General features: G+C 43.2%; 1 protein-coding gene across 6 annotated transcripts in view; it reads right to left on the minus strand.

The window, feature by feature from the left end:
- Window positions 1-17,046, minus strand: part of HYDIN (HYDIN axonemal central pair apparatus protein) — a 389,826-nt gene that overhangs the window by 132,655 nt on the left and 240,125 nt on the right. For 5 of the 6 annotated variants that reach the window (XM_038538390.1, XM_038538392.1, XM_038538393.1 and 2 more), the window contains 7 exons: window positions 12,488-12,622; window positions 11,683-11,785; window positions 9,562-9,681; window positions 9,084-9,293; window positions 6,726-6,863; window positions 4,995-5,172; window positions 2,326-2,447 (listed from right to left, as the gene is read on the minus strand). In XM_038538390.1, the coding sequence (XP_038394318.1) occupies window positions 2,326-2,447; window positions 4,995-5,172; window positions 6,726-6,863; window positions 9,084-9,293; window positions 9,562-9,681; window positions 11,683-11,785; window positions 12,488-12,622 (1,006 nt within the window). The remainder of the gene's footprint in view (window positions 1-2,325; window positions 2,448-4,994; window positions 5,173-6,725; window positions 6,864-9,083; window positions 9,294-9,561; window positions 9,682-11,682; window positions 11,786-12,487; window positions 12,623-17,046) is intronic. The other variant, XM_038538391.1, reaches the window with a different exon arrangement.

The following is a 17,046-nucleotide window of genomic DNA, read 5'->3' on the forward strand; positions in this document are numbered from 1 at the left end:
GAGAGATTTTCTGGGTTGGCAGGAGATTTTGTTTTTAATTGTATTTCCTCAAGCACGTGGGATCTTTGTGGTGATGGAACAATTCTGTACCTTAATTGTGTTGGGGGTTATATAAACTTGCACGAAAAAAAAAATAAATAAATAAACTTGCACGTGCAAAAAAATTACATAGAACCACACCACACACACAAATTAGTGCATAAAAAATTGAAATCTGAATAAGCTCTGTGGCTTGTACCAACGACAATTTCCTGGTTTTGATATTATACTACATCTTATAAGTTATTTAAGATGTTATCATGGGGAAAAACAAATTTTTTGCCACTTCTGTGAATCTTTAATTACTTCAAAATAAAAAGTTAAAAATATTTAACATCAAGCTATTCAAAGACATTATGCTTTTTTATATATAATAAAAATATTTCATGGGGTATTAGGAAAAAATGTCTTGGGAGGTGATAGTGAAAAAAAGGTTGAGAAATACTGTTCCTAAAGGCTCAAATCATAAATCAGGGGCCAGGCAGGGAAGGTTAATGTGTAGAGTGGCCAGTAATGAGACCACAGGCAGGGGTGACAAAGCGGGAGAATAGCATGCCTCACTGACAGGTGTACCCAGTCATCCCGGTGCTAGCACAGCCAACCCTGTGTTTGCTCCTGAGCCAGGAGAGGTCAACTGCCGTCTTGTGCAGGAGGAGGAGCTCGCTCTGCCTGGGCCTTCACCACATTCTCAGAAGGCCCACCCCAGGTCTGGAGGGCTGCCAGAGACACTTGTGCTAAGGCTCCGCTGAGGAGCCACCTAGAAACGTGCTGACCACAGTAGAGACTCACTGCTGCCTGTATGGACAGATGGGCCCAATGGGAGAGAACAGGGGCTAAAAACACAGTCTTAGGAGTTGGACAGCCCTGGATTCAAATCTTAGCTCTGTTGCCTACCTGGGGACATGCATTTCACTTCCACAGATCCTGTAAAACTGTAAAATTAGGACAATAATGGCACCACTTTCCCCATTGTGGGAGGGGTTGATGAAATAATAATACAGGTCTGTAGTGTGACACAGGCCTGGGCAACAGTTCAATAAATGGAAGCACATGTTATTAATTATGATCATCCTTGGAGCTAAGGTACACTTTCAAATTCTGCAAAACAAGTCACTGTTAGCGGCCTTTGGGGCTCCCAGTGTCCCCAGTGACACCGCTCTTAACCAGCCTAAGGGCTCTCTAGCTACATAAATAATTCTTCCTCAGGACCATATTCTCATGCACATTTACATTTTAAAGATGAGCACAGGGAGAAAGCAACCCTCATGATCAGGAATGGACTGTTAAGAGAATTTCAGGGAATGGTGATGAAGGACATTTTGGGATTTGGCTTTCACTTCCCACCACAAGGGGCAGCCTTTATTTACAAGCTGGGGCACTCGCGCCTTCTCTCTCTCGCTTTCTCTCTTTCTCGACCAACTCTTGGCTTGGCTCCCACCTTGGAGGCACCACACTGAACTTCTTCTTCGGCTGCCCCTTCTAGTTGCCACTTAGCTGGTGGGGACTAGAGGGCTCTACTCTGACTCCACTCTCCTGTTCACTCAGTACACTTTCCAGGGAATCTCACATTTCCTGTGATTATAATGACCATCTGGTAACTCAGAGCACGTTCTCCAGTCCATCACTCTCCTCAGGTCCATAGCAGTGGGTCCACCTCCCTGTTCGAGCCTCACTTGGATAATGCTCAGAAATCTTGTGTGTAACAACGAACCCTCAGAGCTCATTTCCCTTCCTCCCCTCCTCCCAGACTTGCTTCCCTTCCTTAGTCTCCCATCTCAGTGCCCCCTCCTTATTTTGTCATCCAAGCAAGACTCTGATGGGAAGGGGGTATCATTTCTGCCTCACCCCCACATCCAACCAATCCTTGATCACTAACCACCTTGTGTCATCACCCTTGTTTACACATCTACCACCTCTCATCTAGAGTTACTCCATCTGCTTTAAAAAAAAAATGAGCACATCTCAGCACATCTACTCTCACCACCCCCCAAGCCCCTGAAAGCTTCTCAGAGCCCCACAAGGCAGCCAGAGAGATTTTTTAAAGATCCAAATCCGATTACCCAAGGCTCCACTTGAAACACTTCAGTGACTTGCTGTTACCCTCAGAATAAAGCTCAAAACCTTTAATAGGTTCCCTAGGGGGCTCCTTACCTCTCCCCTTCTTTGCTCTAGCTCTATTTTTTTCTCCATGAGATACCAAAGATACCATGTCCTTCTTGTCCCTGGGCCTTTGCACCTACTGTTCTTCTGCCACATTTATTCTGTGCAGGCTGAAGCTAATCTTACCTCAAAAGATTCATCCTCAGGCATTTCCTCAGTTGTCTCTAAGTGATTGAGTATTTCATATTTGTTCTCTTTCTCTAGGTTTTTTCTGGCCTGATTCAAGAAGGCTTCATACTTTTCATTTCCTGTGAGATTGGAAGGAGAAGGAAATCAGGATGATTAGAAACACATGAATTATGCCTAAAATGCAGACTGTCAGCTCAGGATCCATAAAGTGAGAAAGGAAGTTAACTTTCTGGTGCTTTGTCTACCATGTTTTCTCTGCTGCAGAGAGTGGATGTAGTTTGTGAGTGAGTTTAGTTTGTATTAGAGACCCCACTGAAGTTCATGAGATCATGTTATAGCGAGTTCCTAGCTGGTTCTCAACAACTTGCTGGCAGTAACATCCTAAGTCCCTCATAGGGTGATCAATCAGACCCCAGCTGGCCTGGTGCTTTTTGGGGTCTAGCGCTGAATGCCCTATGACTTGGGAAGTCCCCTCCATGCTGGACACACTCAGATTGCCAGTCATCCTTTAAGTCACTTTGCATGTTTATTAAATCTCAGTAAACAAAAGGACTATATTTGCAACTATAACTGCAACTAAACAAGCTACAAGCCCGAGTCAGGGATATTGGCAATCAGTGGAGAGACTTTCAGACACCCAAATTCACCAGTAAGTCAGTGCAAATTCAAATGCTTGAGGAACAAGGTAGACAGAGAAATTAAAGTGCCTATGATGGAACAATAGGAAGCACTGAACTTGTAATGAACTGGAGCACAGGAGACCCAAGCAGTAGTATTCAGAACAAATCATATTCAGATTCAAATTCTTTGAAAGCCCTCTGCTGGCCAAACATGTTTACTGCTTAATGAGGCCAGCTGGGCACTGGGTTTTAAGTGGCAAAAACTTTCACTTTTTAAAAAAAATAATAAATTTATTTTTTATTGGTGTTCAATTTGCCAACATACAGAATAACACCCAGTGTTCATCCCGTCAAGTGCCTCCCTCAGTGCCCGCTACCCAGTCACCCCCACCCCCCGCCCTCCTCCCCTTCCACCACCCCTAGTTCGTTTCCCAGAGTTAGGAGTCTTCCATGTTCTGTCTCCCTGTCTGATATTTCCCACCCATTTCTTCTCCCTTACCCTCTATTCCCTTTCACTATTATTTATATTCCCCAAATGAATGAGACCATATAACGTTAGTCCTTCTCCGATTGACTTACTTCACTCAGCATAATACCCTCCAGTTCCATCCACGTCGAAGCAAATGGTGGGTATTTGTCATTTCTAATGGCTGAGGAATATTCCATTGTATACATAAACCACATATTCTTTATCCATTCATCTTTCGATGGACACCGAGGCTCCTTCCACAGTTTGGCTATTGTGGACATTGCTGCTAGAAACATCGGGGTGCAGGTGTCCCGGCGTTTCACTGCATCTGTATCTTTGGGGTAAATCCCCAGCAGTGCAATTGCTGGGTCATAGGGCAGGTCTATTTTTAACTCTTTGAGGACCCTCCACACAGTTTTCCAGAGTGGCTGCACCAGTTCACATTTCCACCCACAGTGCAAGAGGGTTCCCTTTTCTCCTCATCCTCTCCAACATTTGTGGTTTCCTGCCTTGTTATTCTCCCCATTCTCACTGGTGTGAGGTGGTATCTCATTGTGGTTTTGATTTGTATTTCCCTGATGGCAAGTGATGCGGAGCATTTTCTCATGTGCTTGTTTCTGACCCCTTCCTTATTTTGGCATTACACACTTTAGAGACTAACTTAGACTTTTATTAGTTGTCTGCCCACAGGCTTAGCCAAGGTTTCTCTGGTAACATCTAGCCTGTGGAGCCATTCCTCTGGACTAGAAGACTCCCATCTTGGCAAATCTCAAAACTTAGCTGAGCTGTTCTTAGCTATGGACTCTGTGGCTTTTTCTCCCTGGCATGGGGTACAGGATAAAGGGTTAAGACAAGCCTGTCTCTTCTTCGTGTTTCCTTGAAGCTCCTTGAAGTTTTTTCACAGACAGCTTCAGACTAAGCCCTCGTAATCAGCCATTCCTTTTCCCCTGAGCCCTAAAGTCACTGGCTCACCTGCTGTCAAGAGGGAAAGTTTTTTTTGGCCATGTCTATGTCTTCCTCTGTGAGAAATCTCTAAGCCTGTGGGCAGACAACTAATAAAAGTCTAAGTCAGTCTCTAAAGTGTGTAATGCCAAAATAAGGAAGGGGTCAGAACCTTGGTTACCTTTCTGTACAGGTTATGTTTTGCAAATTCTACTCCTTGGAGTAAAATCAGCCTTAGCCTCTCAATGGCCTCTGTGAGTGTGCCACATAAGGACAATTCAGGGAGAGATTGTGGCTGGAAGGTTTGTGTGCTGTAGGAAAAGGCCTTTCAACTACAACTCCTTGATCCCTCTTATACAATTCACTGATGGCAAAATTGGCCAGGGGTCTTAATTTTAGGACTGCCATAGACCATATCCTGTTATATTAAGCTCAAGTTATCAGGTCAATTTCAACTTGATTTGTTTTGTTGTTGTTGTTGTTACTGTTGTTTTATCTGCAATTGTGGAATCACACAGAATAAAACCAGTGAGGACTGCCAAGCAAATAAAGTGAGTGCCAATTAACCTTCAAATAAACAAGCAAAATGCATCTTTTGTCCCCCAGTGGGAAAATACTAGAGTGGGTAGTAATACCTTGGAGTTTCCTGGGGAGATCAAGGCAGATTCGGGGAAAGATCCCCTCTCCATGCAGAGTGATATTTTCTGGGTCCAGGTGGGCAATCTGTATCTGGAAACTCCTTTGAAAGATCTCAGGTACTCCAGGTAAGTAATACACCTTCAACACCTGCTCCTCATTTGAACTAATAAAACCCTACATAGCAGAAAGACCAGAGAGAATGTTAATATTTACAATGGACCCTGCTTCTGGAGATTTAATGGGCAAGACAGTCCCACAGGTCTATTGTGCTGGTTATTCTCCATTCATTCATATGAAGCTATGAGAAAGTGACAGGTGAGTCACAGAACACTAGGTAGCATATGTGGACAGGTATTTCATAAAAGAGGAAATACGAATGGCGAATAAATGCAGTAAAAGATGCTCATCCTTGTAAGCAATCAGGAAAATGAAACTAGGATTGTGATGAATTTTTTAAACTACATATTGCCAAAATGTACCAAATTTTGGTGAGAATATGTATCAAAAGAAACTTATTTGTGTCTGGTGGGAATGCCAATGAGGAAAAAAAAACACTATGAAAAATGTTTTAGTGTCGTTCTATCAAATTGAACATATGTGCAGCCCATGACCCAGAAATTTCACTCCTAGGAAAAGTCCCTAAGAAAATGCTTCTATCTGTAGACAGGAGACAGGTATGAGAATATTTGTGGCAGGACTGTTTCTAATAGCAAAATTTTAGGGGAAAAAATCCCAAATATGCTTTGACAGGAAAAAAATGCTTTCAATATAGTTATAGAAGGGATATTATCTAATAGTGAAAACAAATGAACTACAACTACATGCAACAATGTGCACTAGTCTTAGACACACAATATTGTATGAAAGAAAGCAAAAGGCACGAGATTACATTACTGATGCCATTTTCATAAAACTCAAGATAGAGCAAAATCTGTTAAGACAAAACTTCCAAGTTTGGGGATTAAGTATATTTGTCTGTTTTGTTCACTATACTATACTATTCCCAGTGCTATGCCTGGTCATAGCAGGTGCTTAAAAGTTTTGAAAGATTAATAAATTGAAAGTAGTTTAAGGATACATACATGCGGAATAAAACTGTATTTTGAAAAGGAAATGATAAGTCCAAGAGGGGAAGAGGCCCTTGGCTTCAAGGAATTAACAAGAGAAGTGTGAGGACGTGAGTGGAAACAAATCATTCTTATAATCATGAAACAAACAAACAAACAAACAAACAAACCCGTGGGGTTATATATTGTCTTGTTCATAAGGGGAACCCCTGGTGCCTGAAGAGTGTCTGGCTAATGCAAGACTCAATAAATACTTGTTTAATAAATGAGTAAAGTGCTTGGATTTATTTATTTATTTTTAATTGCTTCTGAGGACTCTATTTTTTTGTTAAAAAAAAAAAAATCGCAGGCAGCTCGGGTGGCTCAGCGGTTTAGCGCCGCCTTTGGCCCAGGGCATGAGTCTGGGATCGAGTCCCACGAGCCCCACATCAGGCTCCCTGCATGGAGCCTGCTTCTCCCTCTGCTTGTGTCTCTGCCTCTCTCACTCTGTGTCTCTCATGAATAACTAAATAAAATCTTTAAAAAAAAATCACACCCATAATCCTAGCAGTGAATGTTTAGCATAACCCCATGTGCCACGGGGGTGCAGCTTGTGGGTTCGAACTTGGGGGTCCTTCCTATCACTGCCACATGGCCATTGTGGGCAAGAAGGCTACTCACCGAGAGGGGCAGGATTAGGGGCACTCCGGGCAGAAGGTTGTCTGGTGAAGATAGGTGGTCAGTCAGAACCTTGAACTCAAAGCCAACTTTGCCAGTATTCTTCAGTGTGATTTCATTCTCCGTGACGCGATTGAACAGCTTGAGAGGAGAAGAGGAACTGCTGGTGGACACCCTTTGGGATGCTGCTATCATCCCCACCAAGGTGAACGGACAAATAAGTCTCATGGACACGGATTTCAGTTTTCATGATATAGACACTGGGCAATCCACATTTCACTATCGCTATAAGGTGGCCACTGGAGCCGGAGGAGCAGCAGATCCTGCAAACCTGGCTCCAGGTTAGCTCTTCTAACAACTAATTCAGGTGAGTGGGGCCGTATGTGGGGAGGTCTGACCCTGAGCACCTCACCCACTTCACTCACAAAGAACTGATAACAGAAGATCTTAAAAGTAAGCTTTCCTAGACTAATATTTATTTACTCTTTGGATACAATTTATGTTCAGAATTCATTTTTTTTCTATTTATATAGAAAGACATGGAAGTAATAGGCAAGGCATGCCCTTTTTGCGGAGATTTTACTAACATAACTCAGCAGCTAATCAGCAGGTCTGATAACTACAAACTGAGGCCACTTCAGGGGTTCTCAGGATAAGCTAGGGCAAGGATGGGCTGCTTCAAAGAATATACTCTGAGCTGAGCCAGAATCAATTGCCCAGAAGACCCTGGAGATAAGGAATGAAAGAGAATTCTATTTGGTCAACTCAATGGACAAAGTCCCAATAGGTGTTGGGTGAATTTGTTTTTAGGCACAATCTTTAACCTATAAACACACATACACACACGCAATTCAGTAATTATATATGCAATAGCTATATAATGCAGGGGGGTTAATTCCCATTAAATTTGGCATGAAATAGGGTCTCTGAGTACATTACATAAAATCTAATTGGGAAAAGGAGATGTACAGACATAGAATTAACAATTTTTCCAAAACGAAAATTAGAATGTACATTACAGCAAAGAATATACTTACATGCCAAGAGAATGCAAAGTAAGAGAAAGAAAACTCAAGTATGGAGACTGAGCTGAGTCTTACAGTGTGTGTAGACTTGGGGTTGGCAGAGTGGAGAAGAGGGATAATATAAAAGGAAGTATTGAGGCAGAAAGGCCTGGGAAGTAGTAGCATTGGTAGGTAAACCAGCTGGACCACAAATGGATGAATGGGCTATGATATGAAATGACAAGAAATGAAATCTAGTGTGTAAGGAGCATCAGTTAATAGAGGATACCCTCTGCCAGGTGGAAGAGCTTGGCTCCGACCCAGTGGGTGACAGAGAAAGGGACTCAGGCTTGGAGGCCTTCCCTGGCCCATGCGCAGTACTGACCAGATATTTTACTGAAGTGACCACAACCACCTAGGGAGAGAGGCATTCTCCTATCTAGGAATGTGAACCCATCCCTATTTTATAGGGGTACTGAGGGGTACTGTGGCTTGGAGAGGTAAGGTGATATGCTCAAGGTTACATACTAGGAGGTCGAACTGGGGTGAGTAACATCCCAGTTCTTCTGACTACAACACCGTACTCTCTTCTCAATACTATGTTGCTTTCCCAAATGCTGCTGGGGCTAATTATTCTGAGACTGATGGGATGAGAATGCAGTTTTGGGAAAGTCCATGGGGCAATGCTGTCTACATGGGTTGGTGGTAGAAACTATGAACGTGGTGTAATTCCTTGCTTCCATGGGGTCCTCAGCGTCACCTGGGAGCTTATAGAAATGCAGATTCTGAGGCTCCATCCTAGACCTATTGGATCTGAATCTGCACTAGAATCAGATTCTCAGGTGACTCATATGCATGTTATGGTTTGAGAAGAAGTGCTGTTATATCTCAAGCATGGCTTGATAAGCTCCTGTGCTGTGAGAACCTCAGTAACCACAGGAACAACAAACCGAGGCAGAGAGATCCTACCTGATGAATTAGCAAGCCTGGATGCCAGTAAGGATGTGGGGAGGTGATGGAGAGAGTGCAGTGGAAAATGCCTTGGAGATTGTAAACTTAAGGGACTGAGAAGGTGGTAGTGCTATTGAAAGAAACAGAGAGGTCGGTATATGGGCTTCTGCATGGACAGGGAAGGCATCTAACATGCTGAATTCCAGGAGAGAGAGAGAGGCAAGTGAAAATGCCTGGCCAGCAGCTGGAGGTGGGATGATCAGGGTTAGGGAGGTGGATCGGGGATCAAGATTAGGGGTGCTGGTGAGACTGCGATGATCTGGGGTTCCAGGGTGGGTAAGAGCACAGGACTGTGTGCGATGTTTAAGGCGAAGCCATGAGATCTCCTCCCTGTCACTGGCAATACCTGTAATCCATAGTTAATGTCCTTGGTGTCAAAGGAATAGTTGACCAGGGAGGCCTCTCCCCTCAGCAGTATCTCATAGGTGGGCCCTCCTTCCACTTCGCACAGGGCTTTAGCCTGTGCAATGATGTCACAGTGTCCATAGAAGGTGACGGATATCTGGTGGCTACTATGTGGCCGCAGCACTCCATACAGGGGCAGAATATCAAACACCTGTAATATGAAACATCCATAAAAGTTCTGTCGGAGAGCATCAATTGGGGGGATGAGCCTACAAAGAGTGGGTTAAGCTTCAGTTTACAGAGGAATTCCTGACTTTGACTTGATTCCACAGAAGGTACCTAGCCCAGCACCCTGGACATAAATGATGGCAACAGGGGGGAGAGTGGCCTGGCAAGACTTAAACCTCTAACTTGAGACAGGAGCTCTGTTAAGAAGAGTTAGTACCCCCTGACTTTAGGGCCCTTGAGGTGTTACTTACCTCTTCTATCCCGATGGACAGCATTTCTTCCCGTTCAAAGAGCCATGGGGGTTCCTGAAACTCCATCTGGCTCTGGTTTGGGTCTGTTTTTTCTGTTTCAGCAGAGCTAAGTTTTAATCCCTACAAATTAGAGGTGTGAGGAAAAACTAGCAAGCATTCACAACAGGTCATTGATATGCTCCTCCCCACCTAGTGAGAGAAAACTGAAGTATATTGTTTATACCTTAAAAATAGTACAGTTTTTCCCCTATGGAGATAATTGGACAAGTGCCCAAAACATATGTCCAAGGATGTTTACTGCAGCACTATTTATAATAGCAAAACTCTGAAAACAAACTAAATGCATATCAATATGGGATCACTTTATTTTTTTCTAAACATTTTATTTATTTATTCATGAGAAACACAGAGAGAGAGAGAGGCAGAGACACAGACAGGGAGAAGCAGGCTCTATGCTGGAGGCCCGATGTGGGACTCGATCCCAGGACTCTGGGATCATTAGCCAAAGGCAAATGCCCAACTGCTGAGCCACCCAGTAATTCCACTACTGGATACTTACCCAAAGAATATGAAAACAGTAATTCAAAAGGATATATTAACCCCTGTGTTATTGCAGTATTACTTACAAGGGCCAAATTGCAAAAGCAGCCCAAGTAGTCACTGATAGATGAAGAGATAAAGAAGAGGTGGCCATAAAAAAGAATCACAGGGGCACGTGGGTGGCTTAGTGGTTAAGTGTCTGACTTTGGATCAGGTTGTGATCCCGGAGTCCTGGGATCGAGTCCCACATCTAGCTCCCCACTGGGAGCCTGCTTCTCCCTCTGCCTACGTCTCTGCCTCTCTCTCTGTGTCTCTCATGAATAAATAAATAAATAAAATCTTAAAAAAAGAAGAATCACATTTTGTCATTTGCAACAATATGGATGGACCTAGAGAGTATAATGCTAAGTGAGATAAGTCAGTCTGAGAAAGACAAATACCATATGATTTCACTCATATGTGGGATTTAAGAAAGCAAGCAAATGAACAAAGAAAAAGAAGAGACAAACCAAGAAACAGATTCTTAACCACAGAGAACAAACAGGTGGTTACTAGAGGGGAGGTGGGTGACAGGCCGGGTGAAGATAGGTGTTGGGGAGTAAGAGTACACTTATCATGAGGAGCACTGTGTAATATACAGACTTGTTGAATCACTATATTGTACACCTGAAACTAATATAACATTGTATGTTAACTATACTAGAATTAAAATACAAGAAAATAAAAAATGTAGAACATGCAGGTTTTAATGATCAGAGATTGCTCTAAATCAGTATTAGAGAATTTCCTCATTAAAAAAAACAATGTATAGTATTGCCTTGTGCAGATACAATTTGGTTTATTCCGCCAGTCTCCTATTGGTGGAGTAAAGTTGTTTCCAATTTTCCTTGCTTTACCAACAAAGCTGTAGTATACAAGGAAAATTATACCTCTATGAGAACGTAAAGGTGTATCTCAAGTAAAGTATCCTAGCAGAGGAGCTGTGCATTTTAAATTTTGGTACACTTGCCAAATTGTATGTCAGGGAGGCCATACCAATTCGTAACCCTACCCACAAAGTGTAAAAATGCTTGCTTATCCCCACTCTGCCATTACTGAGACAAACCCTATTTTAAAAGATTGTATATTTTCATGGACCTACAGTAATTTATTTTTCTGATTTTTTGCTATTTCTAAAGTGTTGTGACAAACTTCTTTGTACCTAAATCTTTATATCTCCAATGATTTCCTTAGGCCATTCTTCTAGAAGGAGAGTTTAAGGGTATGAATTTTTAAAATCCCTTGATCTCTCCCTTGTTTTTACTATGGAATTACTGAGGAAAACCTTTCTCCTTTTGTAGATTATCTGGGGGCTGGGAAGAGTGCCACGGATTAGAGGTAACCAGCTTTTTCATTACAGAGAAAATCTAGCTGCTGAGGTATCCGGCTCTCAATGGGGTGCCGGTTCTGTGAGTGTTTGGTTGGGGAGCGACCTGGATAAGGTTCCACAGCCGCATCCCACCCAAACCCCAGGATTACACTTGCCACTGCTCCTGCCTCTGTTTTTGTTTTACAGGAAGGACCCTCGACTTGCCAACCCACCGCATGGAGAGGAAACCGTACATCTGAGATGATCATGGTGGGCACTTCAGGTTTTTTGTTTTCTCTTTCTTCAGAGCCAACATCTTCATCCATGAGGATAGTCCTGGAGAGTTGAACGCAATGTGTTGAATCACTTATTTGGTAACCAACACCACACAGTCTTCAGCTATGTCAGAGCCCTACCTTCCTCTCTCCCTCTACTGCACCCCAAAGGGTAAATGGGGTTTTCACTCAAATGATGCTTTTCTCCAGAGGTCAGCTGGGCAGTGCTGTGTTCCTCCCTGGCCTCAAACACGGAGTCTGGGTCATCAGGCTCGTCAACTGTACACAGATCCAACCCCTCTTTCCTGGCCTACTATGCCCGGGGCCACATTATGAAAAGCTCTAGCAATTCTTCAGACAGTTTGCTGTGTCCCTGGTTCTCAACGTTAAGCTTCATTATTTACTGCAGCATTTTATTGTGAGGATATGCTGTTTGGCCAATTGTCATATCCTTTTCTGCTTGTTACCCTTGACCTGACCCTGGCTGCAGACCCTGGACAGATGGAGAGGGCAATGTGATGGGAAGGGCTTAGTCCTCCAGGACTCAGGAGCTGATGACTTCCTGAGGGCAGAAATGATTTTCCACCCTATCCCAGATGCATAGTCCAGGGTGTCATGCACAGAAGGCACTCGCTAAACTCCTGACTACTGAGTGGCTGGATGAATAAATAAGGGATGAGTTTGAGATTGTAAGTCAGTGTAGAGAAAAAAAAAAATGCTATTAAAAAAAAAAAGTACATTCTGGCTTTGCATTTGCACTTACTTAAAATCATTTAGATCCACCTCGGGGGACTCTGTTGCTGGCACTGCTGGTGAATTGACAGAAACTGAGGTTATGGGGATGGACTCCACCTGGGACAGGGGGGTACTGTAGGCTTTCCGTGGCCATGACCCAAACCTACAAAGGCAGGAGAGACACAGGCACACATCAGCTTTTGCAAATCAGTGTGCAGTGGGCTCTTGATTTCTGAGGCTACACTCCAAATAAATCTCATACCAGACAGGTCTAGAAGGACCTGCCCTGTACCATCCCTTAGACTTACCTTTTCTAAATCTTAGGTTTCACTTTCTCCTAAAATGTTTCCTGACCACTCTCTGCCAGTCTGGGTCCAGTGACTCTTTTCTGAGTGCCACAGCCCCTGGACTTCCTCTTCATACTTCTTTTTTCCATCCCTGGTAGACTGTGAGCTCCCTGAGGACCTCTATGTAATATGGCAGCTAGTGCAGTGCCTGGCCTGGGGTCAGCACTCGGGCATTGGTTACGAAGGGGTGAATGACCAAGGACCCTGCACCCACGTAACCAGGACTAGGGCACCAGAAAAAACCTGCTTTATATCACTGTGGATTAGATATGGCTACAGTTTTATAATAAGTAGAATCATAAATATGTACTCTTTTGTGTCTAATTTCTTTCATTCAGCATAATGTTTTTTAGATTCATCTATGTCATTTCGAGGAGCAGTAAGTACTTTGTTCTTTTCTTTTCTTTTTTTCTTTTCTTTTCTTTTCTTTTCTTTTCTTTTCTTTTCTTTTCTTTTGTTTTCTTTTCTTTTCTTTTCTTTCTTTTTTTAATCACCAAGCAGTATTCCATAGTGTGGATGATGAACGTGTTTATCCATCTTCGTGTTGATGGACAACTTGGCTGTTTCCAGCCTTTAATCCTATGAATACAGTTGCTAAGAAGAAGGGAAGGGGGGCTCTGGTGGCCCACATCCCCATGCATACTTGGTGTTCAGTGTTTGAAATTTTAAATTTTAATCATTCAAGGATGCTGTTCATTAATAGGTGATTTTAAGGGAAAGTTGTATGTCATTGCCATAAATTAAAACCCAGTTTTATCTGCCATATTTAGAAAAATCAATATGACAGAAAGAAAATCAGTGTTCTTTTCTCGCTTGGTGAGGGCTCTGAGCTGAGCCTCGTTTGCTCTTTTTAAGAAGAGACAGAACATGAAAGACTCCTAACTCTGGGAAACGAACTAGGGGTGGTGGAAGATGAGGTGGGCGGGGGTGGGGGTGGGGGTAACTGGGTGGCGGGCATTGAGGTGGGCACTTGACAGGATGAGCACTGGGTGTTATTCTGTATGTTGACAAATTGAACACCAATAAAAAATAAATTTATTTAAAAAAATAAAAATTAAAATTAAAATTTTTTTTAAAAAAAGAAGAGAGATCATCTCAGGGCCACTTGGGTAGCTCAGTCAGTTAAGTGTCCGACTCTTGATTTCAGCTCAGATTGTGATCTCAGGGTCCTGGGATTGAACCCCACGGGCTCTGTGGTCAGTGGGGAATCTGCTTCAGATTCACTCTCTTTGCCCCTCCCCTGTTGCACTCTCTCTCAAATAAATAATAAATCCTTTTTTATAAAAAAAAAAAAAAAAGAAAGAGAGAGAGATCAGTTCAGCTTTCCCTTGAGAAAAAACAATGGGCTAACACCTCACTATGGAACTGTGAGGACTTAGAGGGTGGATCCAAGAACCCTCATTGCCAAGGGTCTTCTAAGTAGAGCATGAGTTCAATATATGTCTGATTAAACAAATAGTTGATGGATGGATGGATGGATGGATGGATGGATGGTTGAATGGGAACAGGTAAACAGCATATAGGATAATTCAGCTATTTGATGTGTTTTGTATCCAGTCTCAGACCATCAATAACTGATATGGTTTGACCAGCCCTGTGGTTCTTATTTTTTGTTTTTTAGGATTTACTATTTATTTTAGAGAAAGAGAGAGGGAGAAAGAGAAAAAAAGAGAGCCTGAGCTAGGGTTTCTCAGGCTCACTCCCTACTGGTGAATTTAAAACATGAGAATGAGAATTTACAGTTTGGGGAAGAGAAAGACAGGTAGCCCAAATGATCGGTTATCAAAAACAACCAAATCTCTAAATCGAAGGAGCCTCAGCCTGAGGAGGCAGCCTGGCTCCTTATCTCCTTATATGGCTGGCAATGTGTTTATTCGAGATTGCTGCCTCCGAAGTGGTGCCTCTTTGAAATGGATGCCTTGGCAATCAAAGCTTAAATCAGACACTTGCATTACAAAAAAAGAACAAACCACCACCATCCATGGGTTTACATTCCACTGCACCTCCATCCCATCCCCACCCATTCCATTCTGTAAGACCTTGGAAAAGAGTGCAAAAGCTCTTTTCATCTGCTTCCATGAGCTTCCATTTTGGCTTATTCCAGGCCAGAAGTCTTGAGCTGACATTACCTTAGGCTGAAACCAGACCAGAATGGTTCCTTAGGCTGAGGAACCATGTTGGGCTGGGTGCTGGGAAGCTCATTAAAATAAAGTCTCCTGAATCCCATTCTCAGGTAAATTCAGATTTGGCAGGTCTCAGACATGGCCCAGGAATTAGATTTTTAACAGCCTTCCCAGGTGATTCTAATTTACAGCCAGATTTAGGACCCACGGTAGGTAGGAATGGCAACAAGAAGGCTATGGACTGGAGCTGATAATTAATATGAGGCTATCACTCAGCCTTCCCAGCTAGGGACAGTGCATATAAGCAGAGGACCATTTGGAGCACTCATTAAATCACCCCAGGTCAGCAGAGATGCCTGGGGAGAGTCTGCCGAGCTGCCCCACATAATAGCACTCTCTCATCCAGCATTTGCACATCCCTGCGATGTTGTGCTGAATGGAAAAAAAAAGAAAAAGAAAAAGCATATGGGAATATCTGCAAAGGAAAAATTCAAAGCTGTATCATGTCTGCAGACCTGAGGAAAAACAACACTTCCATTGATAATGATACCTGAACAATTGGAAGTGAGAGGTCTCTGGAAACAAAGGAGACTGGGCAGGCAGCCTTACTGCTAACAGACTGAGCCACAGGAGACAGTGAAACCTTTGTCATAATGAAGGCTTTAATTTATCATTAAAATAAAAAACCTGCTCCAAAAAATTGAAATAGAATGTTGGTGGTTTTTGGGATCAGATTTCATTTTACCCTCAGGAACAGATGATTATTTTCCTGTTATGCTGACCCCAACAGGATTACATTCAGTTATTTTTAAAAGAGAGTACATAGCAAACAAGGAAAATCAATATTGCTCCAATTCCAGAGCCACCCATATGAGAGTCACGGGAGGAGCCAGGGAAGAAACCCTCCCTTTAGCCGTGACAGATCACGGGAACACCAGACACACTGTCCATCAACCACACTGGTTTGGGCCCAGCAGATTCCCTCCTCATATTTGATTTTCAACTCTTAGGTAAGTTAGGATCAATATGCTCTTTCGTGCTACTTTAAAAGTCCACCAGTCTTATTTGTTATTTTCTCTTCACTGGTGGTAGGGCTGCATCATAATTAACAGCCCTGAATGTGCCTGCGTTTCAGTTAAGATTTTGTGCTGTGGTTCAGGTGAAATCTGGAGACGGCTGGGTGTGTGCTGGCCATGTGCTGACATCTGAGCGGGCAGCCCAGGTCTCGGGAGGGTGGGGGAGTGGGGAGCAGCCTTGAAGTAGACACAATGACTTCTAATTCAAGGAGTTATTGATTCATTGCACCTGGATTCTATGAAAGGGTGAAAACCACCACTGGCTGGAAAAAAGGTGTGTTTTGTTTGGCTCATATGCTGAATATATATATATATATATATATATATATATATGTTCATTTTTATTTAAATTAATGACTATAGCAGTTACTGTTGGCACAGTGTTTAGCTCTCTTTCACCATGCACTGGGTGCTCTGGGTGTTGGCTGCCCCTTTGTCTGGAATTGCTTTCCCTGACTGTGAGCTGCCTGGAAGATTATGCCCTCCTTCCCAGTAGGGTGTGAACTGCAGGCCAGGATGGCTGGATGAGCTTGAGGGTTCTGAGTGGGACAAACTCAGAGACAATTTACATTCCAGAGCTCTGCATGACGTCAGGCAGGTCCCCTAGTTACCCCTTGTCCTATCTCATTTTTTAATTCTCTTACAGTTTCCCCCAAGAGCCTTACTTGATAAATCACCTGCCCAAGAATCGCCATCTCAGCCTCTGTTTCTAAGGAGACCACCGCAGCATTGTAGGATTCCAAAGATAAGAAAGCCAAATCTTGCTTCAAAGGACTCAGAGGCCAGTGAGTCTGAGACATATGAATGGGTACCATTCAGGACACAATTGCTCCAACAGTAAGGTGTGCAGAGTGCACAGGGGGTCAGTTCAAGACCAGGAGGGTCAGACAGCCTGGGTTTGAACTCTGGCTTCCCCATTCACACACTATGTAACTCTGTGATGTGGGTACTGCGTTAGTGATAGACTTCTCCTCATCTGATAGTTTGAGGCTTAATAAGTGGGGAAGCTCTGCAGGGTGCCTGAGTCAGGGTGAAAGTCCA

The sequence above is a fragment of the Canis lupus genome, chromosome 5 (genome assembly GCF_011100685.1).
Source record: "Canis lupus familiaris isolate Mischka breed German Shepherd chromosome 5, alternate assembly UU_Cfam_GSD_1.0, whole genome shotgun sequence".
NCBI classification, from domain to species: Eukaryota; Metazoa; Chordata; class Mammalia; order Carnivora; family Canidae; genus Canis; species Canis lupus.